This window comes from Chaetodon auriga, chromosome 14 (assembly GCF_051107435.1).
Source record: "Chaetodon auriga isolate fChaAug3 chromosome 14, fChaAug3.hap1, whole genome shotgun sequence".
Taxonomy (NCBI): Eukaryota; Metazoa; Chordata; class Actinopteri; order Chaetodontiformes; family Chaetodontidae; genus Chaetodon; species Chaetodon auriga.
In genome coordinates this window covers 10,748,052-10,775,443 of record NC_135087.1, presented here as the reverse complement: position 1 = coordinate 10,775,443, position 27,392 = coordinate 10,748,052, and the positions used below count along the sequence as shown (strand labels likewise).

The following is a 27,392-nucleotide window of genomic DNA, read 5'->3' as shown; positions in this document are numbered from 1 at the left end:
GCTGAGAGAATGAGCAGATCAGTTCTTTCAATCAGCATCATTGAGCGGGTGACTAACAGTCAGTGAGATATCTAGTGGAGACCAGGAGTTCAACATAGTGAATTTGTCTGAGTCACTAATGTGCCATTGTTGAAGAAAGTAAACGTAAATGTAGGCAAAGAGCCGAGTCTTTCACCGAAATAAAAAGAAATTTGGAAAGTGTAATTTGCCAGTTAACTTTGTGCTTCAATAGAACGAGTATGTCCTTGAATTAGAGAGTTTTTTTAAAGGCTCAGACTTTGAAAACATTTTTGAAAGCTACTTTTAGCCTCAATTTCAAAGGCTTGGAAAAGAAAGTAGACTGTGAAGAAACATTACGTCTATTCAGTGAAGTTCACACACAGAGCAAGATGCAAAAAAATGACATTATAATTCATGCACAAAAGACAGACACGCTCACATGTAAAGCATGCATTTTATGATCTTCTCTCTGTATCTCAAACTGAAATCACATACACATACGCACGGACAACCACACAAATCCAAAAAGAAAAAAATCGTGGATGAAATGTGTTCCATTCCCCTGTCAGTCACAGTGACCTCGGTCTGGATCTTCTTGACACATTTCAGTGATCATCATGCTCCCTTTTTATTACGCCAATGAAAATTACAGTGAAAAGGAGCAGGGCTGACATCTCAGCAGCTGAGGAGCCTCCGCTTGTCTTGACTTGGACAATGAGGAACACTGAACCTGAATAATCACACAGCTCTGCTATATGGTTCACATGCACAAGTCCATATACAGTAAGTGTTGTCCACAGGGGCAAGTAGGCTCAAAAATAGCAAAGGGAAAAGTTGGCCAACAGGGAGCCACGACAGTTTTTCTGGAGCAAATTATGTGCAAAACATGTCAAATGTATACCTTTATTAAGGTAATGTCAATAAACAAATACATACAGTATTTATAGTAAACTGTATTTACATATCACATTACAAGAAGCATCAGTTATATTACATTGAATTCTAGGAACAACTTTTCATCATTAGAGGAACAGGACAGGCTTAAGAGTCCTCATAAATACGCACCGAACTCAGATCGACACTTGGCAAGTTGTTCTTTACTCTGGTGTAAACTTGTCATATTTGTTTGTTGTGGGCGAGTCTGGGTTTAAATTTGCAAGTCAAGTCTGCACTGATGCATTTCATTGAAATACTTAATTAAAGTGCTGATTTAATGGCAATTTCAACTAAGCTTTTCTGGCGAATGTCAGCAGAGGACACGGTGAAACGCGGTCACTCCTCTGTGCTGCATGACAAACGTCTTCCATTCGTCTGATTTCACGACTTCACGGTGATGCGACAGCTCCGCGCGTGGTCTTAAATGTAGAAGTAGCTGTCGGCGTCTTCTCCGCTCTCCGCCATTTCACTCAGCTGTTTATTTATTGAATCCTGCAGCGAGCCCAGAGAGAGTTCTAACACCGGACTGGTCTCTGTGCTCGGAGAACCGGAGATCTCCAGGAGAACATCAGACGGTTCCGCATCCACTAGCTGCTCCCCGTCGCTGAGGCTCAGTCTGTATGCGCCTTCCGTCCCCGCGGTGGCTGTTTCCTTAGCAACAGTTTCCGAGGCAACCTCCTCAGTAGGCGTGTCTTGCACCGCTGCGCCGTCCCCTCCTTTGGAGGCCTTGAGAGCGACCGCTCTGTCGATTTCTTGAACCAGTTCCTCGTTCTGCTCCTTCCACTGACGATACTTTGAAGCTGTCAGGTCAGAGTCTTCTAAGAGCTTGTTAATCTGCAGCAGCTCCGCTTCTTTGGCCTGCAGAGAAATGAGGGCTTTCAGTGACCACATAGATGTATTTAGACACCAAACTGTCAGATTCTGACTGTCTGAGACCAACAACTGCGCTGGACAAACTTCTGTGATATTGGTTACTCTTATTTCCTTGGATCAATGAAAGAAACGTACTACAGAGGTGTCACAGGTGAACAGTGAACGTTTACATCTTCTACCCTGATGTACACCCCGTCACATGACTAAAAGTCAGAGTGAAGGTGGTTGACCTGTGTCAATATGTTGTCATGTGATTCTTGTTTGGACAGGAAGTGTAACCTGAGCCAGGTGCTGGTTGACTTCTCCGCTCACCTTGAGGGTGCTCTGCAGGGCCCGGAGTGTGTGCGCCTTCTCATTGATGATGGGGTTCTTGTTGCGTCGAATGAATGATTTCCTGAAGTGGTCGTGCGTGAACGGCTGCTCATGGCCGATCAGAGAAACTCCTCCTTCCTTTATGTTGTTTAACATCATGCCCATCTCATCCACTGGCCCTCCTTCTCACGAGGACGAAGACAAAGCCAGGGAGGCAGCGTAGGAGTAGGTAAAGATGGAGGGACGGATATGAAAGAGACCGAATTAAATACAAAACTGAGCAGTGGGGTTTGCTTGACAACATCACACATGAGGCTGCTATGAAGCATCTATTTGCTGACAGCTGATTGGCCGAAATATCCCCAGGGTGAAGTCAAGAAAACGGCATGTTGTGATGAAGATGACTTTTCCACTCGAAAATGATTAAAGTATCAATCAGAGGAACTCAGATTAAAGAAACTATTCATTCAGGGAGAAAATAAGGAAGCAGCAGAGAAAGCAAGAGAAGAGTTGAGATGGAGTCACACAGGACATACCTGCTCCTTTGCTGCCCCCTGTTGAAGAACTTGATAACGGCGCCTTGTTCGACTTCCCCTTGGGGCGAGGCAGAGTGTGGGACTGCCCTTTCTGAAGCACATAAGGACACACACAGTAATATGAATGGTGCTCCAAATGGACCTTCCTTATGGGGACAAAATGCAATGTCAATCCTTAAACTTTAGGTTTATTAGGTTATGGTTCGGATAAGTCTCCAGGAAATGAATGTAAGTCAATGTAATATTGTGAACACATGTCTGTGTGTGTGTGTGTGTGTGTGTGTGTGTGTGTGTGTTTATGCACACGTAAACCTCTGACTGTGCTGACCTTGGCTCTTCTGCGGGGTGAAGGAGACCTCTCGCTTTCTGATTCAGTCTCACTGTAACACTCTGTTCACCAAACAAACGCATGAACACATTACATCACAGTATGTTAAAAATATTTGATATGCAGATAAAAATATGACTCGCATTCAGCCTCTATGATCATTTTTAACTTGGTGGCAGGACTTAAAATCATTTAACAAACCGCAGGTAACCAGTTATCATAACCATGAATTAATAAGGCTGCAGTATTTAAAAATTAATTACTTTGGTTATTTTCTTTTCTCTTATACACAGCCAACATGAACAGTGTTAAACTATACGGATGCGGAGGTGGAACCTCTACAATCCTGTCGATAGAACAGCTCATCATGCATTCATCACTTCCTTTATAAAGAATCCAATTTGTACTGTCAAGTCACTTCTATTTAAAATAGACCACCAAAACATTTTGAACGAGTGAAACCACTAATTGCATATAAGCCATTAACAAGCAGAAAGTTTCCCCACCTTCTTCACTATCTGGGCCTTTGTGGAACTTCTTATGCTTCTGTATGGCTGTGATCAGACAGTTAATCCACCTGGACGGGAAAACATAACAAGCTCTGTCAACACAGACGAGGTAGGTGCAATTTCTGCTTCAGTAATGTTTAAGATTGAGATAGCACAGCTTCAGATTTGAAAAAGAGCGATCATTAAGTCAGACAGGCAATGCTAAAAGCCAACTGTAGGGGGCAGTGCAGACCAACACCTGTTAGAGTGTGCTGCAACACCTCTAATGGGCTCAGTGTGTGCACACAATGAATGAACTGTTATATTTTGTACTGAAGCACTCAGTCTAACATATTTATTTCGGAGCTGGTCATTTATGTAAGAAGTGTAGAACTGGAGGCTAAAGCAGCATTACTGAACGGCTTTGGCTCATCTGTTTAGCCTCTGGACAAAGAGAAAGAAAGAGAGGATGGACAGGTTGAACAAGGCTTTAGTCTGTAATCGATTCGACTCACTTGCTCATGTCACTGACGTTGTCCGCAGCAAAGAAGAAGTTCTGAAATCGCTGGTGGCACATTTTAAACACGCTTGTGGGGGAGAGAGGGAAATCAGAGAGAGGCACAAACATGAGGCGGATCTCAGGCCACATGAAACTCATCACAGAGAAATTAAAAGGCACACACACACACACACGAAAAATACATTATTTGTCAGTAGAGATGAGATTCCCGGAATTCATGAGACACATCATCTGCTTTTTCATTAACAGTTAATTCAGAAAATGTAGAAAAAAGCTGTTATTCTGCACAGTGTCCCGCGTCACATACGTCAGCCGAGGCAGATCATCCAATGCCCACAGGAACAAAGGAGCTTCTGTTTCAAACCACACAGTGTCTATAACAGACTGAACTGCTTTTTCATTTCTTCCATAATATCCTCAAAATACAAAATGCTAGAAAGCCTGCTAATGTGATCGATCACAGACTCCTTCCTTACTATTTTCTCTTGTGCTCTCCAGCGCTCTCTATGCTGTAGCTGGCGATATTGACAAATCCCTCTGCCTTCTCATCCTGCAGAAAAAACAAACACACAATTCGGTCAAAGTATTGTTAGGACTGTCTGGGAGCAAAATGAATATTTAAAAACTATCGACTCCTCCTCAAACTGAATGCACACAAGTTATAGTACAGCACATTTCCTCAGTTTCATTCCCACCTGTTGGCTGGTGTACCAGTAAAGGGAAGGCCCCTTGAGGACAAACCAGAAGCGCTGCCACTTCTGGGTGAGGAAGACACTGTTCTCCTTCCTCTTCTTCCACAGCCAGCCGGCGCAGTCGGGTTGACCCAGCTCGCGGCAGGACACACGACGCCGACTCAGAGCCGTCGACGTTCCTGGGAGAGAAGAAAAAGAAGAACAGGAAAAGTAATTGTTTGTTTTTGCACAGAGATCAACAAACCCCGGAGCAGGGAGGTATCTGGATGAGGATGAGTCTCTAATGAGGTACAAAAACCACTGTCCTGATGCTGAGGGCTCTTCTTTTTCACCTTTTTCACAGCTTTACTGTTTATAGCCCCTCCACACACCTTCAAAGGATAAACACTCTACCTTGCGCATATTTTCTTCCTAGCATGGTACAGATTCGGGGTATCAGTAACTAGAATTATGTGCATTAGTAATGAGTCCTACAGATAGATCATTCTTAGGAAACACTTTCTAGGAACATTAGGCATGTTTATTCTCTATTCTGCTCTTAAACTACTGCTTAATTTGCTTTTCTATCTGTCTTAAATCGGCCTGAATCCCTATGGACCCTGGTTTTGGTTCTGACTTTGACCTGATGAAGATGGCCTCGACTACAGCTTTGAAGTATTTGAGTATTTTGATTATATTCATACAGCATTACAGCATAAACTGTTACCTTTTGTCGAGCCCTTCTCTCTGTCTTTATTCCCCTGAAAAGAGAAGCAAAGTGTTTATGAGTTGAGGGTTCAAAATGTTTAAAATGTCTTGGAATAAGTGTTTACATCTTTCTTTTTTCTCTCACCATGTGTCCCACCATGTCAGGGCAGGAGCTTATGCTAGCTCTTTCCTGGCTGACTCCCTGAGGTGAGGAACTTCTGAATGACCCAAACACCAGCGGAGAAGGACTTCTGGGTGACGGCGACCGGTCTCGTCTCAGTCTTGGGGAAAGACGGGAACTCTCAAGACTCTCAAACTCCCCTGAGAAACACACATTAATGTCATCATCCTGCAGAAACCGACCATGGGTAAAATTACAGCTGCAACCTCAATGCGTTGACAGTCGAGTGACAGTAAAGCTCATGTTGTGTACTTAAATTCACACTGAGCTTGTGTCAGCAGTCAGTGATCTACATTTAATACTCTTTCATACAATCAGCATCTCCGTATCTAGATGATAAGTCTCATCTGTGTGCACGGTACAGTGCTAATAAAGCCATTACACTAACGATCACTCCGACTGCTTTTCCATTAGGAGAGAATTCACTGATTAGTTGTCATCTCATCCATGTGGGGGTCACAGTTTAAAATCCTTTTAGCGTGACGGCACCATGACAACATTTTCACCTGAGAATCCTAAAAATCCTGTTCTTTAAACAAAACGATCAAAGAAGAGAATCAGTGCAAAAACACTGCAGGTTCCTCAACGACGAGCCACTGAAGGTCAAACTGCTCTTCAAATTTTTGAGCTTTTTTAATATATTTTTTCCAAGTGATTTATTTGGAGGGCTTAAGTGGTAGTTATTCTTTCATATTTCTTTAACAAAGACCACCTGTCTCTGCAGAACACTCTCTCTGCTTTGTTCCATCTAATATCCTGCTTTAACAACTGAAACAAGACGCTCTCAAAATACAATTTCAGCATACAGTATTGAGGATTTTTGAAGAAAAATCTTGGCTCGCGTTCCCTTTGTGTTTTCTGACCTGAGGCTGACAGCAGTGACAGCCCCCCCTGTTGGTTTTGATACGACGTGAGGGTCGGACTCCCCTCCAGCTCCTTGTCAGAGGGCAGCTCTGATTCTTCCTGTCCCATAGGCTGCTGCTGTACCTCTGGTCCGTGAATGGCTCTCCTGGAACGGAAAACAAAAATGACTCACTGATGGCACATTCGAGGCTGATGTGCCGAGATTACATATTCAGCTGCTAAAAAAAAACCATATAACTCACATAGAAACAAACAGTGAAAAGGGTCCCTGAGTACGACCACAATATCATGTGACAACATCTCCGACTATAAATAACATAAACGACTTGTATTGTCTTTTAAAGAGGTGAAATATGACTCCATGTGCCATTAGTCTAAACTTTCCACTTGTTTTTCCTTTAGACTGGAGTTGTAGTGTATCAGGATGTGACAGGATTATTTACAACCTTAATGCACCATCCCCGCCTACACCCTCCATTTGTCTGAGTACGCCTGCTCTCCATCAGCTCTCACTGTCTCCTCTTGCCTCTCCATCACTCTTTTTCCTCCCTTCTCCCATTTTTTCCTTTTTTCTTCCCCGTGTTTGCGTCTTTCTTCATCTCTCCAAAACTCCCTCATCCATTCATCGTCCTCCTCTTCTCTCATTTCCAGTCAGCCGTGGGTTGTGGGTGTGTGTGGTGGAATTTATGGCATTTGCAGCGTGACCTCATCGCAAACCTACCGGCAGATTAACGAGGTCAGAGGTGCTCGTGGGAGGTTCAGCTCTGTCGAGTAAATTCTTGGAAGTGTAGTGAACCAAACCTATGTCGAACCTGCTCTGAGACGACTTATTCTGACTCTTAGCAGAGTCCAGTTCAAGTTCCCACATATCAGCTCATCATTTTATTGGTTATACAGGAAATTAAAACACTTACTTTTAATATTCAAGACAGAATGCATTACAGATGAGAGAACGAAGTACGGAAAGATGATTTCCTTCTACGGTAACTTTTCATTTTTTGTGTGTGGTGTTAATAATTAAAGGTACCCTGTGGAGTTTTCTTCTAAACATCTAATTTTCAATGTTTCTCAACAGAAAGCATTTGTTTTTGCTTAATCACATTGATGCAAAGATCATTTTTAAAATTCTGTCTTACCCACAATCACACAATACACCAGAATTATTTAAAAGAGGAGCTAATTATCAGGGGGAAAGCTAATTCATGCTCTCACCTGAAAGACAGGGACCTGACAGACGCCGCTACCCTCTCAAATATGGAGTGCCTCGGATTCTCCTCCTCGTCCTTTTCCTCTTCCTCCTCTGACTTCTCTCCTTTCTCCTCTTCCTCCTTCTGAAAAAGAATCAGCAGAAGCACGAGCATGTGAGCGTGCACGCTAAACTCTGTGTGAGTGTATTTAGGGGTTAGCGGAGGGGTGAGGGGACGGATATCACGCGGACTGAAATGGCAGCCTTCTCCTCAGGTCTCCTCCGTGGCTTAGGAGATACAACAACAACAACAACACAAACACCAACACAGAGACACAGTCTGTGAAGGTCTTGATAAAAGCTGGGCGATGTCCTTAGGTTTTCTCACCCAGCGGCAGCGACCTGAGCTGAGATTAACATGGTAATGGTCACAAGGGGGAGTGAAATGCACAGTGTGTGCTTGTCTGCACCGCACGATTCAGTGTGTAGATCCAAGACAAACAACAGTCGGCATAGAGACTACTGAGAGAGTGTTTATGGAAACGGATCCCAAGTGAACGAAACGGAAATCAAAGAGGGGATCCTCGTGAACGGGGAAGGTTCAGGCTCCCCTGACATGAGCCGTGTCAAACAGTCCAGTTTCTGAAGGATGATTCGATGTTTCACCCCCCCGTGAGATTATCCTAAACTGAAACTAACTGGTAGAAATTTTTAACTATACATGTGCAACCTCAAGCTGTTGGCTTGAGGTTTCTTCTAATGACTTCACAAACGATAAGACAGTTTCTAAATTAAGTTTTCAGGCCCACAAGCTTCTGGGGGAAAGTCTGAGTAAGAAGGCGACAAGAAGAGTGTAATCCATACCAAATTCCCTGAGTAGTGCAGTTTTCTGTCTATATCAGAAATGTACATTCAGTATATTCAAACGTTTCATTTCCTGCTTTAAGAAGATGATAGAGTTGATGGAGCGATTAAGTGGAAGAGGACTTTACTGGTCCCTGACCTGTGTGGAGGAGAGCTGGATTGGGTGTTTGCGTCTCACTGAAGTGGGAATCTTCTTCAGGACCAGAGTCACTCCGCTGGGATTCTCCCGCAGCTTCTTCACGAGGTTAGCTCTGCTCCAGCCCACCTGACGCAGCACAACAGGCGGTTATTCCCACTCGAAGGTTATCGTTTCAGACACTTTGCAGGAACAGTAAATGTGCACACTCACACTGACATACAGGTTTAGATGGAGAGGATCACATGCAAACACGAAATGGAGCTGTATACACTTAACGCTCACCACGATCTGGTCGTTGACTTGAATCACTTCATCACCAGCCAAAATCTTCACAAAGACGTCAGCCGAAGGCTGTAAGAGGAGAGACGATAAAACCCAGGTGAATATTGTTCACGGTAACCCAATCCAGCGCTCCATCAACTCAACTGGTTACAGACTATGGAAATAATAACCTATTGCTGTTATAGTTATTCGTATTATCTGGCAGTTTATCATAATTTTATAAAAACTATTCACCTGTCTTTTGAAAAAGACCTTCAAATGTTGACGCTGTCTTGGAGGCAACATCAGAAATCAATGTATGAGACTTTAGATATACATTGCAATTATGTACTGGGGAAACTAAAAACTAACTAAAAATAGGTAATTGGGCATAACGTGACAGAAATTGGCTGACCCAGTGATCTAAATACCTGACAAAATTGGATTGGAAGCATCTAATATGACTGAATGTATCAAGAATGCTATGAGGGTGTGGAAAAAATCAGACAGTAGTAAAACTTATATTACTGGATGATCATATCACCCATCCCTAATGTTCTGAGGTAATCCAAAGGTGATTCACTGCACTGGAATAATGACTTTGTGGACACATCACAGTAATAGTACCCAGGCTGACTTTTATAATTATATGTGCTTTCTGGGTACCCAGATCATACTCACAGGCTGCACTGCATGTGTGTGTGTGTGTTTGTGGGCAGTGGTCACATCTCTTATTAGCAGTCAGTCGCAGTGATGTAACTGCAGTAGCAGGGGAGCCGAGGGTACTTTGTTGTTGACATCATGGAAAAATAACATCTCCATCTTTGCGTCCCAGAGGAGAGCTACCCTCGCACTCGTTTTACAAGCCCTCCTTACTCTGTCTGATAAACACTCCTCCATCGCTCCGGAGTTTATGTTGCAAGCCCCCAGATCCTGAACTTCTCAGAACATGATGCATCGCTGCTCTTTCCCATGAAATGATTTTATTTTCCCAGAGAAACCAAATCAATTAAAAATAAAGTTAACAAAACAACTTACTAGGTTTTGAATGTAATAAATTCTATAGACTAGATTTCCCTGTGGTTCTATCTGGGTTAATAATCAGCTACTAAAGGCATTACTATCAATCTATCCAGACTGACACTGGTTTATAAAGAGAGAAAGGGGGGAATATATATACAATGTACAGATTAAGCTGTAGCCTTATTAATGGTGGCAAAATGGTCTTGTTGATTATAAATATAAAGTAAAGCATTGTGTGGCATGTAGTTTGCAGTCAGCAGACTTGTATTTGCAGCACAAGGGCTCAGATTGGTTTCAATTTCAAAGCATTAAGCAAAGAAAGATAAGACCAACAGCTAAAAATAAAGCGTCACACAAAAGTACTTCCAAGGGGATTTCTGCCTGGTCTGGAGCTCATGCGTCCATAACAAATGAATCCAAATTAAAATTTCATACGTCAACTGTGCAGAGCAGAATTCATTGTAGAAAAAGGCATGATTGTACGCTGCCAGTAAATGACTTTTTTTTTTCTTGTCACAGACACAGAAAAAAGGAAAACTGATAATTCTTCTTTATTTTTGCTTCTCACAACTGAAAATATACGTCCAGTTCCTTCTAGATTAAACACCCAGACAGAATAAGTGCAAAATCTGTGTTTAGCAGATCAAACTTTGAAACAGGAGAAGTGTAAACGAGCGTTATCTCCTTCAGCAGTATGTGACAGACCTGAGCCACAGAGTCACAGCTTCTTACCCGTTACACCCTGACAGGTCGGCGCCCTTTTTAACAAGACACCACCGGTTAAGAAGTCAGACACAGTAAGGCACTTTGGATGCCTCTTCATGGGGCTCTTGCAAAAAGACAAACTGCAGCTGAAGTCAATCACTTTGCTCTGCGGTTCAGGAGGAGCAGAGGTTTGAGTCACGCTGCTCTTCAGAGGGTTGGTTAAGAGCACTGAGACGGCAGCCATGTTTAACTCTGCGTGGTCTGTGAGCTGAGTCAACAGTGAAAGCAAAGTAAAGGAGAGAGTCTGACCTCAGCGGCAGTTCCGGTCACGTAGTGGTTACTGGAGCCGGTGGACGTTATCTCAATCCCCTGAGACAGAGAGAGAAGCAGCGAGATGTTATGCATGCTTATGTACAAAGTCAGCTCTGCATATCAGAGCCGCGGTCACAGACCATAAACACAGCCCTGTCATCACTGCTGGATTCTCGTGGAGGTACTGATGTCTCTCTCCGGATGCATTGATTGCTCAGCCTGTATTTACAGATCAGACTAACCTGATTGATTATTTCCAGTCTGAATGCACATGGGGAGAGCCACAGCCCAGATCGCATAATCAATACACATGACGACAGAGACATGAATGGATTTCAACTGATATGAGCAGAGATTAAGAGATCATTTCCTCCCATTGCTCCTAAATCCAACATGCTGTATAAATATATTAGATATGAGCCACAAGTGGAAGCTGGTATAAACAGATAATAAAACCCAGTAATAATACAAACTATGTCTTCGTAGGAGAAGTTTTAATTGTTCATATAGCTGCATACAACCACATTATAGTGTTTTGAACCAATTTTTATTATTCATTATCATCCATAGTATTATTTTATTATTTAGTGCTTGTATTAAATAGGGGTTAATTGGTACTATGGTAATAATATTTTTTTATGGATTTTGGTGATATATTGGTAATAATCTGGAGGGCTTTGGCACTGCAGCTCACTTCACAAACAAATAAGCTATTCATCACCTTTGCTAACATCCACTTATTTTTCTCATTAGCCCAAACAAAAGGCTTTTATGTGACGATGAAGACACATGCTCCCCGTGCCTTAAAGACATTTACCAGCAATGTTCAAAGCTAAACAATTTGTTTAAACTTCTCCTTTTTGATTGGAATAAATTTAAACCTGAGGAAAATGAAATAGGAAAAAAACAAGCTTTTTCTCTTAGATTCTTACTTGTTTCATGAACTGAGAAAGTGTTCATGTGAATTAAAATTCTTCCTGCCTCTCACTTCCCTTTCTGTCTGTTTTTAGTTCCCATTACTTTCAAGCATTTAGAGCGCAGACTTCGTTGCCAGTGATGCACTCCAATCAATCGTGTGTTTTGCTGCTACTTGTTGAGCACATTTGTAAAAATTTTTCTGTTCCACTGACGAAATGTTGTGAAGAATTACCTCCAGCAGTTTAGCTGAACCCCCCCCCTCCTTCACACACCTGCAGCCATGGACACAAACACATAATGTATGCTTGTCTACAGCATCAGAGGTGATGAAGTGGAGCTAGAAAATGCGCATATTTGCTTTTAAGACAACACGCTGGAGATTAGGAGGGCCAACAGAGCGAGTGAGTGAGCACAAGGAAATGGGGCTGCTATTACCATATAACATGAGAGATCTTTGCCTAATGGGCTGAGTACACAAAGGGGAAGAAAAAACTGCGCTGAACAAAATTGCTCCGTCGAAATAAAACTAAAAGGACACGAGATGATGCAGAAAACAGGCAGAGAAGAGAGCTGTAATTGTTGTACTCAATGTACCGGCGGACGGCGAAGGCACTAAGAGAAGAGGAGAGGCTGGAACAGAAAGCTGTTTGTGAACGACTAAACTAGAGAGAAGGTTTAGGAGAATAAAGAGAAGAGGACAGGGAGAACCTTGAGTTTGATGAAAGAAGAGATGAGTGGAACCGAGTGATGATGGAAAACTCCAGGCAAGGATGAAGGCAGAAAAAGAATACTGAAATGACAGAGAGGGCGAGGAAGAAAATAAGACAGAATACGAGTTGATTGTCGAGAAACGGGCGAAGTGACAAATTGAAATTTTTTTAAATGATTGTGATAATGAGGTGAGATGCTGCACAGGCATACAGAAAAGAGTTTTTCAAAAAGAGCTAAAGAATGGTTAAACAGAGCCGAACGACTGAATAATCAAAATGAATGATGTCGGCTTGCAGTTTCTAAAACATTTTCACGTCACTTTTATTGGGAGATTTTTTGTCAGCTGAGTGTTCAACAGTGAATGAACTGCTTTTCTTTAATATGTACAAAATACGACCCCGATTCCAAAAAAAGTTGGGACTCTGTAAAACACAAGTACAACAGAATGTGATAATTTGCTAATCCTTTTTGACATATATAAAGATAATATATTTAATGTTTGACCTCATCAGCTTCATTGATTTGTTAATATATGCTTATTCTGAATTTGATGCAGCAACATGTTTCCAACCAGTTTGGACAGGGGCAACTAAAGACTGGGAAAGATGTGTAATGATCCAAAAACACCTGTTTGGAACATTCCACAGGTAAACAGGTTGATTGGTAACAGGTGATAGTATCATGACTGGGTATAAAAGAGGCATCCTGGAAAGGCTCAGTCGCTCACAAGCAAGGGTGGAGCGACGTTCACCACTTTGTGAAACACATGATTGTATAATTGAGATTACTACATGGACTCTGGAACACTTCGTAGAACTGTTGTCAGTAAACGCAGTTTGTTTGCACATGATTGCATTCTGTCTTTATTTACGTTTCACACAGCGTCCCAACTTTTAATCAGGGTTGTACATAGAGATGCTAATGGTGAACCACCGATTCATGATGGGTTTTATTCTTGATTAACCTCCTGTTTTTCTTGAGAAATGAATTTGTTTACAAAACGCTAGATAACAATCTGACGGTCAGAAACCCCTTCCTCCAAGCTGAGGTTAGATAGGGAATGAAATAACTTTAACTACGACTGTGCTGTTGATCAACTGATCAATTGTTTCACTAATTATCAAATGGATCATTTCTAGTTATCTAGTCTGTGAAATCCAAAGGCAACTGCAGGCACACAGATCGCCATCTGAAAACCTCTGATTTTAATCCTGCATGATTTACTGTGTGTGCTACAATATAGGTATGTGACATGTAAGCACTTTTACATGTGCTCAGACATTAAAAATCTACGTTTAAGAATGACAAAAGGTTATTTAAGGTGAAGGCTTTACCAGCTGATCACCAGGTGACACGGGTACCAGGTCGACACTCTCCAGCTGAGCAGTGTGGGTAAGAAGCGCCTCAGGGCTGGAGCTCAGGATCTCATCACACACCGCCACCACCTGACGGCACTAGAGGATGAAACAAACCATTTACTAGTAACAGTATCTCATACAATCCCCCCCAAAATAATAGGAAAAACAGCTGCCATTACATCTAGCTAGTAAAATAGGCAAAAATACAGACATAGCTGCTGCACTCACCACGGATATGATGTCCTTCTCCTTTTCATAGACAGTGTTATCCTGTTGGAGGAGTGCAACAGCATGGCATGAGTTACAGTTTCACAAAGCAGAGTATCAGAGGCATGGCAGCAGCCTGTGTAATGCTGATATTGATCTGTGGAAATGGGACAATCTGACTCAAAACTCATATCCCATTTCCTCCTCACAGTGTGAGTCAGGAAGTGAAAGGCCAGCAGTATCCAGAGGCATCACTCCAGACCTTTACTGGTTTGTTACAGGCTTTTATCACAGCAGTGCTTTTGTATAAATAAAACAAAAACATAACACAAATTCTATCAAGTTTGAAGCACAGCGAGTGTAAAATCCCTTTAGTGGTCTGTTATGTCCACTTAATCCAAGGTTTTATGCTAATCCCCACATACTTTATGTAATGCATGTGTATGCAAGTGTACACACACACACATGCACAGGAAGTCATTGTCACCGTTACAGTACTGGGATCAGTACACTGGAACTAAACTGCTTAATCTGTGGTTGGGAGGAAGGTGTTGATAATGAGCCTACAGTGAGGGGGTGGCTCTGAATGGGGGAGCTTGATGACATAGGTAAAAAGAGAAGATGGTAGATGTCCATACAGTATGGCATATTCACCGAATGGAAGCATACCACATAACATTACTGCCTAAGCTAATTTGCTATGCCTGATGGTGTGCTGAGTTACATAAAGGACTGTAAAGGGAAACTAATCCCTGTGAAATGTAATAAGGGATCACCAGTGAGACATGGCTGGATTTCTGTGCTAATTAAAGGCTGTGACACGAGGCCTCAGGGAGGGGTACGAGTGGGAGAGCCTGCTGTCATGATGGCTGGTCAGTTCATCTCATCTTGTTTGTTGTGTGTGTCGCTATTCCCCTCAGGCATTTGACTGTGGATACTTGAGAGATGCACAACCTGAGATATATTGATTTACACCACAACAAAGCACTAAAGCTTGTGTATAAACTCCCAAAGTTGTTCAGATCTTTATCTTGAGCCCTACTCGAGCTAAGTAGCCTTGTCATGGCACACTGACTGTATGCTAGCAAGCTAGCTTGTTAGGGCTTCATTCATTACAGCGTAAACAACTTTCAATAAAGGACAGATATTTAAAAAAAACGAACAGCAACAAGCAACTTGATATAAAGATACAGAGGAGCTGAAGCTGTAACCTTCCTCAGAGCCAGCTGGTAGCGTTACCAAAAACATATTATTAGTGCAAACAGTCCACGCATCTGAAAATAGATTTAGGGTTACTTTTAGCCACCAAGAGGAGTTTGTGCCACGTAATAACACCACAAGAAACTAGGGCAATTATAGGAAAAGATATTAAAAACAAGACTAACAGCCATGCTAGCAGCTATGTGAGGCTGTACTGAGTCACAGTGATGCTTCCAGCTACAAGCTAACGTCAGCAGGCTAACATGCTCACTGTGACAGTGCTAACATGTGGTGTTTAGTAGACATAATATTCATCTTAGCTTAGTGTGTTAGCATGCTAACATTTGCTAATTAGCATTAAACACAAAGTGGCATTTGGTCATTAACAAAAGTCACCAAATTTTCAACAGCTGTTTAACTTACAACTGCATACGTAAAACTAAACCTGAACTTCATGGCAATCCTACCATTGATAGTAACGATATTTTATGTCTGGACCAAAGTGGCAGACTGACCGACCAACCAGCAGAACGACTTTGCCAATGCAGCCCTGGCATGGCTAAAAACATTTAATATGCTTTGTTCTGACAATAAATGTGAGGAAAACCTGACATGTGGAAAAAAAAAATCGTGTTGTTTAACTTGTTTAAAGCCAATTTAGATTGCCAGGGAAAGCTAAATGCAGGCAGGATTTACTGTTACAAGTGTTACAAAACCAAAATAATGCTTTAAACTGAGGACAGAAACCATCTTGTGTGGTTGGTCTCTTGTTGCACGTCATCAATGCAGTAACGCCTCTTTCTTTCCCACATCTCACCACTGATGTTTAGACCTACAGTGAAAATACAGCCACATCCGAAACCTCTGATTTCTGTTATATTTGGGGGCTACTTCACTGGAAGCTTCACCACAACAGTTCTATAATTCCTTTTAACTGTACCAGAACAGGAAACAACACATTAATGTGTGTGAGGTGAGTGATAGGTATACTTCTGCCCTGAAACCCATGTACGATCAGGAGGGTGTGGTGGGAAAACAGAGCAACACAGGATGCAAAGCAGTTTTCAGGAAGACTTCTAGACACAAAGAGACGTTGTATCCATATGCAATATTGGTTACAACCACAAATCCATGCACACATAATCACCGTCTGACTCTGAATCAATTAACAAAAGTCCTCAAGAGCCTCCAGCATCGCTCCACTTCAGCTTCTCTCTCAACGAGATATTAACTAAATTGTTTCACTTGAAAACATCGCTAAAGGAAGCCCTCAGGTTTTGTAACACAAGATTTGTCGCGCCAAACAGTACAGTTACTGTAGAGATGAACCACTTTCAGTTCTCCGTCGACTTAAAGCAGAAGCAGGAATCCAACGGCAGCTCTGGCCTTTCAGAATCAGGTTTATTACCAAGTAGGTTTTCGCACACAAGGAATTCCCCTTGATGTTTTTGCTGCACGACAATCACAGAAAACATGTAATTAAAGATAAAATGCAAGTCAAGAAGCACAACTAGCAAACAGAAAGTTGAAAATATGCCACTCAGAGCTCACAATTCCCACAGTGCCATCAAGAAAAAGCAAAAATGTAATACAATACAAGCCACAGACATTCAAGGCTGACCTTCTATTCCACTTCATTGTAACTACGGTGGTTACATATTAGCCACAACTGTACTGTAGACCGTCAATAAATGCAGACAATCCCTTGCAGAATGAGCTGCACTAAGATTCAGGTCATCTTAGTATGAACTCTGAGAAAAAAGAGACAGAAATCTTCCAGTATTGTCATAAAAGTATTAATATTTTGTCTTCTGAGCTGCTAAGGAACTACTTCTTCACTTGATGCAAACAGGGGTCTTGCATTGTGAAGCATGCCGTGTGGCTTGATCAGCTGGTGAGCTAACTTTACAGCAGCGCTCTGTGCCTGAAAGCTGTTCTCTCAATAGTTGTCTTGGAAACAAAGACAAGCTATAACGTGGGTGTTAACATTCTTAAATAACGCGGACAACCGGAATGAACGCAGGCGTGCACGGACACACGCATGCAAAAAGGCAGAAATTGTGGCACAGACATGCAGTGACACATGAATGTACCTGCGTGGGCAAACACAGAGCGTGTTGATTACACACGATTAACCAGATTTCCACCTTTTCCTTTCTTTTTGTTGTTGTCTGCCACTTCAAATACAATATATCAAAGCCTTGTGAATCATAAGCCTTGTCAAGTCATGTTGTGTCTGTCTCTGGGTGTGTTTACACAGAGGACATTTTCTATTTGCCACCAGGTCACAGACTTGCTATAAAAAGATTGTCAGGCAAAACTAGGTTTGATCTCTTTTACACCTGTTCCTCGCCTTTCCATCCAAATCATACAACCCCTTTTGCCTGCCACTTCCTCAGTCAGGTCCTTGCCTTTTACTCTACCGCTCCTATCAGCACTGGCTTTCTCCTGTGCTCTATTTTCCAGCACCATAAATAATAAGCTATAGCATTCAACCCTCTTATTATTTCCATCATGAGCTTTAAATAAGTCCTCCAGTAGCAGTAGTATCAAGCAACAATAGAGCAGTCTGTAGTGTGTTGTTTTCTATTATTATGTCTTTCCGGTTAGAGAAAAGCATTACATAATCAAACTGTCACCTTTTAAACAAAGAAACAGTCATGAATTTGTCTCAGTAGCTCCTTGTTCTTCAAATGTTAATGTTTAAAAGTTAAAACATTAAAATCCCTTAGAGTCAGGTGACGGTTCTTAGGTCAAAGACCCTTTCAGAAGTCACCATTAAACGCACATACCTTAATGTTTTGCTTTGAAATTCACTTTCACTCTCATATCCAAGTTCACAGTTCACAGAGCCCCGTCTCTCTCCCTCGCCTGGACTTTGCTCACAGGTTTGCTGGTTCAAAGCAGACTGAGCGAAACTGAGACCTGACAACGTTATGTGTGGGATCCCGACAACACCAGCTGACTGCTGACCTTGATCACCCTCTGGGTGGGAGGAGAAACACGCAGACACTCTAAACGAATACAGGAAATAATAGTCCTTTCTTCTGTGTCAGGGCTGTGATACAGTTTCTGTGGAAGCAGTTCTCCAGACAAAGATGTCATGATGAAGCCATGGCGTCCTGACAGCATGTCAGAAACATCACAGGGGGCACGACACCACCATCAATTAGCCAGGAAAAAAATTAAGAAGGCATGACCAAAGTAGTGTGAGTTCAGCGGTAATTGTCACGCTGCTGATGTCATCTCCATGCTAAAATGTGACTCAGTTGTACAGTTCATGCTACAAGTGTGTGTAAATCAGCCTGTTCTTCTACAAAACCCTGTGCCTGAAGGTTTATAATGCTATGATGACAGTTGAACCAGCACATGAAGCCTGAACCCACGTGCATGAGATTTCTCATTTCCTCTTGTCTGTTAAACAGCTGTGAGGTCTTCTCAGCTGTCCAAAACTGACCTTTTAGCTCACCTGCACATTTTTTTTTTAATTAATAACTGCCAGCACCTGCCAAAACATGTACCGTCCAAGTTTTATAGATATGAAATTACCCTATCCATTTCCAGTGGTATTTTGTGAATGGAATTAGTTACGATTATGATTAATTTAAACTGTTCTCACTTCACAGTGATTGACCAGCAAGTTTGGCAAGTGAGCTCATCAAAAACCGAATTTACATGACAGAATGGTCTCAGTAGAGAAGTACTTCTTCATTGACAGCGATTCCTACCTTTAAAACACGTGCATGCACAAACGCACAGGTGCACACAGAGCTCAAAAACAGGAATTGAGCAAACAATGGCCAGACATTACCAAACGATGATGAACCTCTGTGAGGGTTTTAACTTACAAATCGCTCGCTCAGTGCCATGCGTCCGTGCGTACGGAGCAAACAATGAATGAAAACAACAGTCAGCAGGCCCAAGTCTGAATCACCTCGCAGTGGCAAAAACATCCTATGAGAGTCAACAAGCTCAATAACTCTCTGAAATCAATGCTTCCTTCCTTCCTCTCTGGTCCATAAGAATAATGTTACTGTTGCTCTACATCAACATAAAGTCTCCAGGTCTCATTTCTCACATGAGTCCTGTAGGCTTGTTCAAACTCTTGGCTAAACGTGTAAAACTGCCATATCTGGTTAGTATAGATCTCACATGATGTCTGAATGATCTCTAACTTCTTATCAAGGCCTTAAAGAAACAGAGCATCCAATAAAAAAATCTACACCGAGTGATTTTCAACAACCAACCAAGCTACACAATGATGTGTCTAAGTGCCGGCTTGAGCCTTTTTAAGCAGTCAAGCAAAGTGCGGAAGCAGCAGATCACCTTGTGGAGAATTATCCAATCAAAGAGGTGGGAGCCTTACCTGTCGTGCTGTGCAGGCGTCCAGAGCTGGCTACAGAGGGCTAAATATAAACTCCTTTAAATACTGAGTGTCCTCTTTCACCCACAGCTTCTCTGCACCTCTGACTGTCTCCTTACCTCTCTCTAATTATCTCTCCTTCTGCCGCTATCCCTGTCGCTCTGTCCTCTTCTCTGCTTCACTTCTGCCGGACGATTTGTCTCTAACGCCGCTACAGCCTCCTTTTCACAGTTAATAGTCTCGATCTGCCTGTTGCTCTCTGTTGTTCATTCAGCGACATGCACTCCCTCAGGAGTCAAAAGTCAGTTAACAGTCTCAGTGCAATCCCTCTCTCAGTCTCCTCCTCCTTTCTCTGCCTTCCCCTTTGCTCTCCTCCCTCCCTCCCCGAGGCACTACGACATATCCAGGCCTGTCCCTTCTGCTACCTGTGAACACCGCTGACCCACTTTGCATCCAGTTATAAATATTTCTTCCCCTCCCATTTCTTTCAGACATTTCACTCTACCATGAAGGAGTAAACATCAACAAAATCCAGCCCTCCTCTCTGGCAGGCCTTTCAATCTAAGCTTCTTCAAGGTACAGCCGCCTCCAAATATGCCAGGAATGTGAAGATAAAGAATACATTTCTCAAGCTAAGCTGAGGAGCAGGATGTGTGAGTGTTTTTCCTCGCTGCTCTTTAGGGGTTGAGTTTAAAAAGAAACAGCCGACCACACAACAGGTCATACTTCCTCGCTGGAAGTTTCGTGTGCATGATAAAACCACTAGAAACACGGTTTACTCGTGTGTGTGGTTCCTGTTAAGATAAAACACCTCCTTTTCATGAACACGTGCGGCGAAGTGGACTGAGCCATTCAGTTTGCATAAAAAAGCCACGTGACGGACAGATTGTAACAGTGTAAATATAATATCACACATCAGTTTTATGCACTTAACTGCTTGAAGCCACAAACCTTGAGAACAATGTCTCCCAGCTCTCTGCAGTAGCTGAATATGTTCTTGCTGCTGGTGGATCCACTGAGCTGGAAAAACTGATACCTGGAAAGACAGGGATTATATTTCAAATAAGTCTGGATAGAGACAGGAGGGAACAAGTGCAAGCGAGCACAGTGAATTAATTTCACACTGGTGGGATAATTAAAAGGGACAAAGACAAGCTGTGGATCTTAGAAAGTCGCCCACAGAGGAAATGAAAGAGATCAAGCAGAAAGGTGGGAACTTTTAAGGAACAGATGTCAGCTTTCTTAATAAACGACATATGAAAGCTACACCTCTAAATGAACATCTTTTTTTTTTTACATAAAAGCTGCAGCAACAAAACTAGAGCTGCAACTATTTTTACAAGACACAGCAGAGAGCATTTTTCGGGTTGAAAAATAACTGCAGAATAAAATAGAACCTGGAGAGCTGTATACATAACGATTAGATAACTCCCTCTTTACAAACCTGTTGAGCAAAGAGAAGAGTCCTTTGGCAGAGGTGATGAGCTCCACTACAAGCTGCAGAATGCCGGCAGGCAGCTTGGTGGTGCTGCGTCCATCGTAGCTGTTGAGGCGCCAGCGGCCCTGGATGCCCATCTGGAGGCTGTGGGAAACGGCACGCAGCTTCTCCGTCAGACCGCGTAGGTTCTCGCCGCCTATACCATACGTCTGGAGAGAGCACACACACACACCAACACACACCGGTGAAAGGTCTGTTTCACCCCTGAAACACTTTAACGCTGTTATACATAATCAATCTGTGATGTTTAATGCATAACTTCCCCTCTTCCTGCCTACGACACTTCACAGGGGCTTGTGTTTAATATGCATTTCATATACTGTGGTACCTCGGTTTTATTTTCACCGGGGACCTTTTGTATGTTGCTGCTCTCTTCTTTCCACTTTTGAATAACGTGATAAAATGCCCCAATGCTGCTAAAAAAAAAAAAACAGTTCAAAGAGGGCAATGTCAACATAACCATGGATTATGCAAGAGGCTGGTGAAAACAATCATGATACTGACTGAAATGTACGTTGAATTAAGAGCAAGGGAGGGAAACGACTGAGGGAAAGCTGAGTGAAAGATGTGCTCCGTACACTAAATACAGTGCTTCTTGATGTATTGCACTCCGGTCTGCTGTTGGTGGAGATATTAGTGATTCATCTCTCTTCTGAGATGAATTTGCTCCTTGTAAAAATGCTACATTGCAGACAAAATTGCCATGACAGAGAAGAAAATACAGATAAAATCATCTTCACAGTGCAGTTTTATGCCATGACATTGATATAGAGTGATGTAGTGATTTTTTTGTAAGATCTTTTGCAGTAATCCAGCAAATATCTTAGAAATAAAGGCAGAAAAACATATGAAAATACCATATTGCCTCAAAGCACTCAGTTTGCAACACTTATAACAGCCTAATGCGCCACATATAGTAAAAGTAGCTCCCCTTTTTGGAGCTAAGTCCTCCGCTGTGGAGCTGCTAGCAACATTACTTTGACTTTCAGCCATGTTTGTTGTTGCTGTGTGTAATGGTGTGACGTCATGACATCAAAATGTCAGAAATTGCTGTTATCATTGTGTGAATTTTGTAGCAATATTAGTGTGACTAATATGGTATAACACACCGCTAAAGTATATACACCTTATCGTGTCATGATAATGTTAATTTTTAGCTCAGTATCCAAAAACACTTCCAAAAAGTTCTCATTGAAAAACAGAAATTACAAATAAAAAATAAATAAATTGCAGTAGCAATGAAGATGTGCTTATTTCTTTTCTTCTCATCTGCACCCAGGTGCCAGCTGATTAGGCACACCTCACTGAAGCTAATGCAGCCGAACAGCTCTGCAATAAATCCCACCTTCATTATAATGTTCGGTTTTTGTTCGAACTGTTTGATGCTGATTCAAGTTTTTGATCATTTCGGAGCCTGCAGTTTTGCTGAGGTGGTTTTAATATTTCGTCCACCGCATTTACATCGGCCCCATCAACCAAAGCTACAACATCAAACAGTGGCTAGAAATAAATATTCCTCCCAGAGTGAGACGGAGCTCCTCTCTCCTGCGCCTGTCATCACAGTTTGCTGGCCAGCAGTGTGAGACGTGACTCCTCGCAGCCACTGCAGAAGGAGCAGGTTTTTGTCCTGAGCCACTCATCGGTGGTCGAGAGGTTTGGTTCTGCTGGGCTTTGTTGTCACATATCAACCAGCCGGAACAATCCCCCGTCAACAAGTGGCCATGAATTTTTCATGGCCTTGTCAACGCTGTAGTTGTTAATTATGTAACAGTGCACTTGAACATGTTTGGTCTGTGTGTATGGTCCATGTGAGCGTCTGATGGCTCCTTTTTATGAATGAGCTCAGTCTTAGCGCTTCACGGAGCATCAAGACAGAGAGGGAAGAGAGGCGGACACATGCATGCGTGCACACACACACACACACACAAACACACACACACACACACTGTAGCCAAGCTTACCATTTAAACTAATATATCTGTGTATGGCCTCTAATCTTGTCTTAGGTTAAACAATTTCACACAAGGGCACTTTCTGGAGACTTTATTCACACATTCGTACAAGCTTTGGGTTAAACCCTTAATGACTATTTCAATCAGTATTATGTTTATTTCAGCGAGTGCACAACAAGCAGCTTAAGCAGCCTGAGCTTTTAGCGTTCACAGACTGTTACACCACCAGAGCTGGAACCTTGGCTGGTACTGTCCTACTCAATTAGTCCTTCTAGTGAAACAAAGGCCATTCTGGAAACACACACACACCCCTCCCCCATACACACACACACACACACACACACACACACACACACACACTAACACAACTAATCAAGTGTCCTAAAACTCCCTCTCAAATTTAGACAGGGAGGGAAATTAATTAGGCAAGGGGGTAAGAAATGGGATAGAGCATCAAAGGGGAGGCAGAAGTGTTTTTTTTAGCCGACTATAAAACTTTGCCAGAAATTTGCATGTGAAGTATCAGGCACAAGCTTTTGTGTTTTAAATCTGCTTTGGTTGCAGTCGAAGCATGACTAGTTCTTTGATGTTTTTAGCTAGAAAAATAAAGTAACTGTTTTACTATGATATGCTTCACTAGGGCGACTTTGATAGAAAAGTGGAGGGCAAAGAGAAGCAATGAACTCAAACTGGCTGCATGTTGCTAAAGGCTCTGAGCGCACTTCAGTGAAACAGGACTTGTATGGCAATAAGAGCAGTTGTGTGTTCTGGCTGGATTTGTCCAACAGCTGCTGGTTCCGCTGTGCAAACAAGAGCAGGCTCTAAAAACAGTGTTGTGGGGAAATAAATACATCTCTGCACTCCAATATCAGGACATGCACAACACTGTGGCAAAACAAGAAGATGACTGCTCAGTAAATATCCAGAGCACAGCTCCACACACACACACACACACACACACACACACACACACACACACACACACACACACAGCCTGTTGTAAGCACAGAGCACTGCTATGGACACATACTGTACACAAACACACATGATTCCACGTCCTCCCTCACCAGAGAGCAGAGTTTCTCCACCGCCTCCAGAAGGAGCTCTTGGTGTCCAATCTTATGCACTCCCATCTTTTCCAGGTCGTGAGAGGTCAACTGGAGCAGATCCAGACCTGACAAATGCCACTCTGAGACTGGGTACTGATGCAGGGGGGCGTCCAAACCTGGCGGCAGGACACCAAAGCACATACAGTTAGGACTTAACCACAGGCAGCGCACATGTGTAAATGGAAAGCCCACATAGTCAGAAAGTCACGGGCATGTACAGGCAGAGACATGCAGAGGGAGCACAGACTAACTGAGGATCGGCAGGGCTGCAGGCATGAAGCATGAAAAAAAAAAAAGCTACATGACGGGCGATTAGGTCTGAATAAAGTACAAGTGATTTATATAATGTATACACAAAATAATTAATAAACTATATTAATCCTGATTTAATATGAATGATTTTAAAGAAATTACTTAAAGCATTTCAAAGTAAAAGCATAAATGGTCTGAATACACTATCTTAAATGTGATTATCCATGTAATAGCCAGGGGTGGAGGAAGTACTGAAATCATTTACTTGAGCAAAAATGGCAATAAATACAACTTCTACTGTACAAATCCTGCATTCAGCATTTTACGTAAATAAAAGCATTTGCAACAAAACGTACTAAAAGTGTCAACAGATTTGAAGAATGGACCCTGTAAATGTTATACTACTATATTACTGGTTCATTATTACGGATGCATTAATACGTAATTGTAGCTACTGAATAAATGTCATGGATGGACTCAAATACAAGTACCTAAAAACTGCTTAAATTGAGTTAACTTAGTTACTCTCTAGCCCTGGTAATAGCTCACCTGTAGACCAATATTCTAGTACTAGTAATAGTAATACAGTTTCACCATGAACCACCAAGAAAGAATCCATGTACTTAACAGTGGGTTGGGCTGTATACTCTCTGTCTATGACCCTCTGTGCTAGAGGACGCATAAATCAATAAGGTCAGTGAACGCAACATATCAAAGAAGTAGAAAACAGGCAGCCATGTACGCGGTTTCTGACGCCTCAGCTGTTGACACTGATCAGAAAAAGAGTGGCTTCTCTCTCAGCACGGGCCACTTCCTCATTCCACCTCCACCTTTCACTTCCAAGAGGATTTGTGTGGCGCTTCTATTCCTGACTCCCCCGTCGGAGCCAAGTACCTGTGAGGCGATCAAGGCGTGAGAAGAGCGACAAAAGCGCAATATGTTCCTCACCTTGGAGCCACTCGCCGACTCTCTCCTCGCTCCACGACGTGATAGGCTCCATGCTCGGAGTCCTGCTGCAGTCGCTCCTTGACTTTCCAGCCGTCCTGGCCGACTTCTACCTCTCCGGGCTGCTGGAAGAAGGAAAAGTTGCTCCTGATTTGGAGTCGGACGATGACGAATGGCACTCCTTCCCACAGGTACAGGTAAGAGTCCCCCTGCTGTCAGCCAATAGTGCGGAACTGTCAGGCTAGACCAGGAGCAAAGACCCCTCCCTCCCACAACCCCCCCACACACTCCCTCCTTACCTGGGGGAACGGTGTGTGTCTGTGTGTGTATGTGTGTGTGTGAAAGGTGCTGCAGCTTTAATGCCTCATAACTTCCCTCATAGTTTCATGCGTAATCACGTCATCCGCGCGGAAAGGGCGCAGGGCAATTACACAGCAGCGTGTAAGGGGTGGACACAATAACAGCAACACCTGTGGCTACAGTATAATGTAATCATTCAGTAATAATACTTCTGTGACGGTGCCAGAAAGGTTCTGATGAGCGCTGTGGTCATTCTGTCACTGTTGAAGTTGCGTTTGATTGCATTAAAGTGCAACAAGTGGCCGTTAACAGGAAAATGAAAAATATGATACCACACACAACTGCACGTGCTGTTTTTCTGCATTTCCCGTACAGTTTTTGAATTGTCACAAGGCTTAAGGGGATGAAGATCTTGTTCTCCCTGTAGCTACACGCCAGCAGATCTAATCCTCTTTTCCCAGTCCGCTGGTTAGACTGCTCTCTTAAGAATTCACCGGAAATGTTGCTTATTTTATCCTCTGAACTGTGTTGACTTCTCAGCTCTGATGAAGCTGCTTGCTGAATTATTTACAGTATCAATAGTTACATCAGGAGCTACTGGAAGGAGCTTATTCGTGAATAATTGATCCATAACAACTCAACAAACAGACAGTTTTTGACTACAGAGAACAGCCAGGCTATTAATGAATGATATTGTGTTTTGTGGCTATTCACAGCTAGGTACAGCCTGTAAAGGCCTGAGACAGCCTTAGTGCTATCTCTTGTTATTTATTCTCCATTAACACTGCAGAATCAATCAACCAATAACCTGGTTTTGGGCTTGAAAGTTCATTTTATGTTGAATGAGTACATCTGTAAAATTCCAACTGGAAATGCTGCTTTTCTTTGAAGCAGCGTAAGCTCCATTCATGCTCATGACGTCAAGTCTAGCACCTGATCCTGTGACCGTTTTGTGGAATCTCTGCTGTGAGCTGCACCAGGGAATCATTTTCAGTGTCACAGTTCCCAACAAACCTGCTGTTGAGTGTTTCCTGAGTAGTAAAGGCCATGGTCGGATGAAAAGGCTATAGTCACAAAAGAGGTGCCCTCTGATATCTGGCACCCCCTGCTGTTATTCTCTTTGTACCAAGAGAAAGAGTCAGTGAAGGGGGAAAAGGCGGGTTTATATATGTCAGCAGGCAAAATGGCACGGTGTCCCTGCGTCCGTGGTTTATGCCAATATTTTCAAATATTTAGAGAAAATCTGTTGGGCTGCCTGCAGAAATACAGTCCTGTAATTTATCTTTGCAGAAGAAAGGTTTGTGTGAATTGCTTGAAATCCACATATTTTGACTGACAACGTGATAGAAAATGTTCTTTGATACAGTACTGCTCATCATTTCATCATCAGTCAAGTGTATTTCAAAGGAAAAACAACAAATTAAAGAGAAAAAGCTGCAGCTCACTGATGGTAAACCCTCAGACTGTATGGTGGAAAGGGATTTTGGTCATCAGTGAATCACTATTGATCTTCTCTTGAGTCAAGATGACCTCTGCTGCAAGTGAGAGGAAAATAACTGACCTTGAATGTCAGTCCACTAGTCTGACAAATCAAAGCTGATCTTGGATAATGGAAAACCAATGGATTGCTAAATCTTTGCCCATTCTTGCCTAAAGTCTCCATGGCTACCCC

At 42.5% G+C, this 27,392-nt stretch overlaps 2 protein-coding genes across 2 annotated transcripts in view; one reads left to right on the top strand and one right to left on the bottom strand.

Annotated features, from left to right (window-relative positions):
• Positions 1 to 452: 452 nt before the first annotated feature.
• cnksr1 (connector enhancer of kinase suppressor of Ras 1) lies at positions 453 to 25,496 on the bottom strand. Its single transcript, XM_076748048.1, has 21 exons — positions 25,424 to 25,496; positions 24,182 to 24,339; positions 21,109 to 21,311; positions 20,616 to 20,700; positions 14,123 to 14,164; positions 13,871 to 13,990; positions 10,905 to 10,964; positions 8,889 to 8,957; positions 8,607 to 8,732; positions 7,630 to 7,748; positions 6,417 to 6,562; positions 5,518 to 5,693; positions 5,392 to 5,425; positions 4,689 to 4,864; positions 4,470 to 4,543; positions 3,989 to 4,060; positions 3,492 to 3,562; positions 2,986 to 3,047; positions 2,658 to 2,748; positions 2,122 to 2,303; positions 453 to 1,794 (listed from the first exon to the last, which is right to left on the bottom strand). The coding sequence occupies exons 1-21, from the start codon at positions 25,473 to 25,475 to the stop codon at positions 1,357 to 1,359; spliced, it is 2,556 nt and encodes an 851-aa protein (XP_076604163.1). The 5' UTR covers positions 25,476 to 25,496; the 3' UTR covers positions 453 to 1,356.
• The window catches only part of rps6ka1 (ribosomal protein S6 kinase a, polypeptide 1), a 53,123-nt gene continuing 51,204 nt past the window's right edge, over positions 25,474 to 27,392 (top strand). Inside the window, exon 1 of the mRNA XM_076748052.1 lies at positions 25,474 to 25,617. Within this exon, the coding sequence (XP_076604167.1) occupies positions 25,474 to 25,617 (144 nt within the window). The remainder of the gene's footprint in view (positions 25,618 to 27,392) is intronic.

Excerpts from the sequence above, each read along its gene's own strand:
- cnksr1 (XM_076748048.1), bottom strand. The coding sequence starts at position 25,475 with ATGGAGCCTATCACGTCGTGGAGCGAGGAGAGAGTCGGCGAGTGGCTC. Across the intron at positions 24,340-25,423 it reads AGTCGGCGAGTGGCTCCAAG|GTTTGGACGCCCCCCTGCAT; the intron begins GTGAGGAACATA and ends TCCTGCCGCCAG. Across the intron at positions 3,563-3,988 it reads AACGTCAGTGACATGAGCAA|GTGGATTAACTGTCTGATCA; the intron begins GTGAGTCGAATC and ends TTTCCCGTCCAG.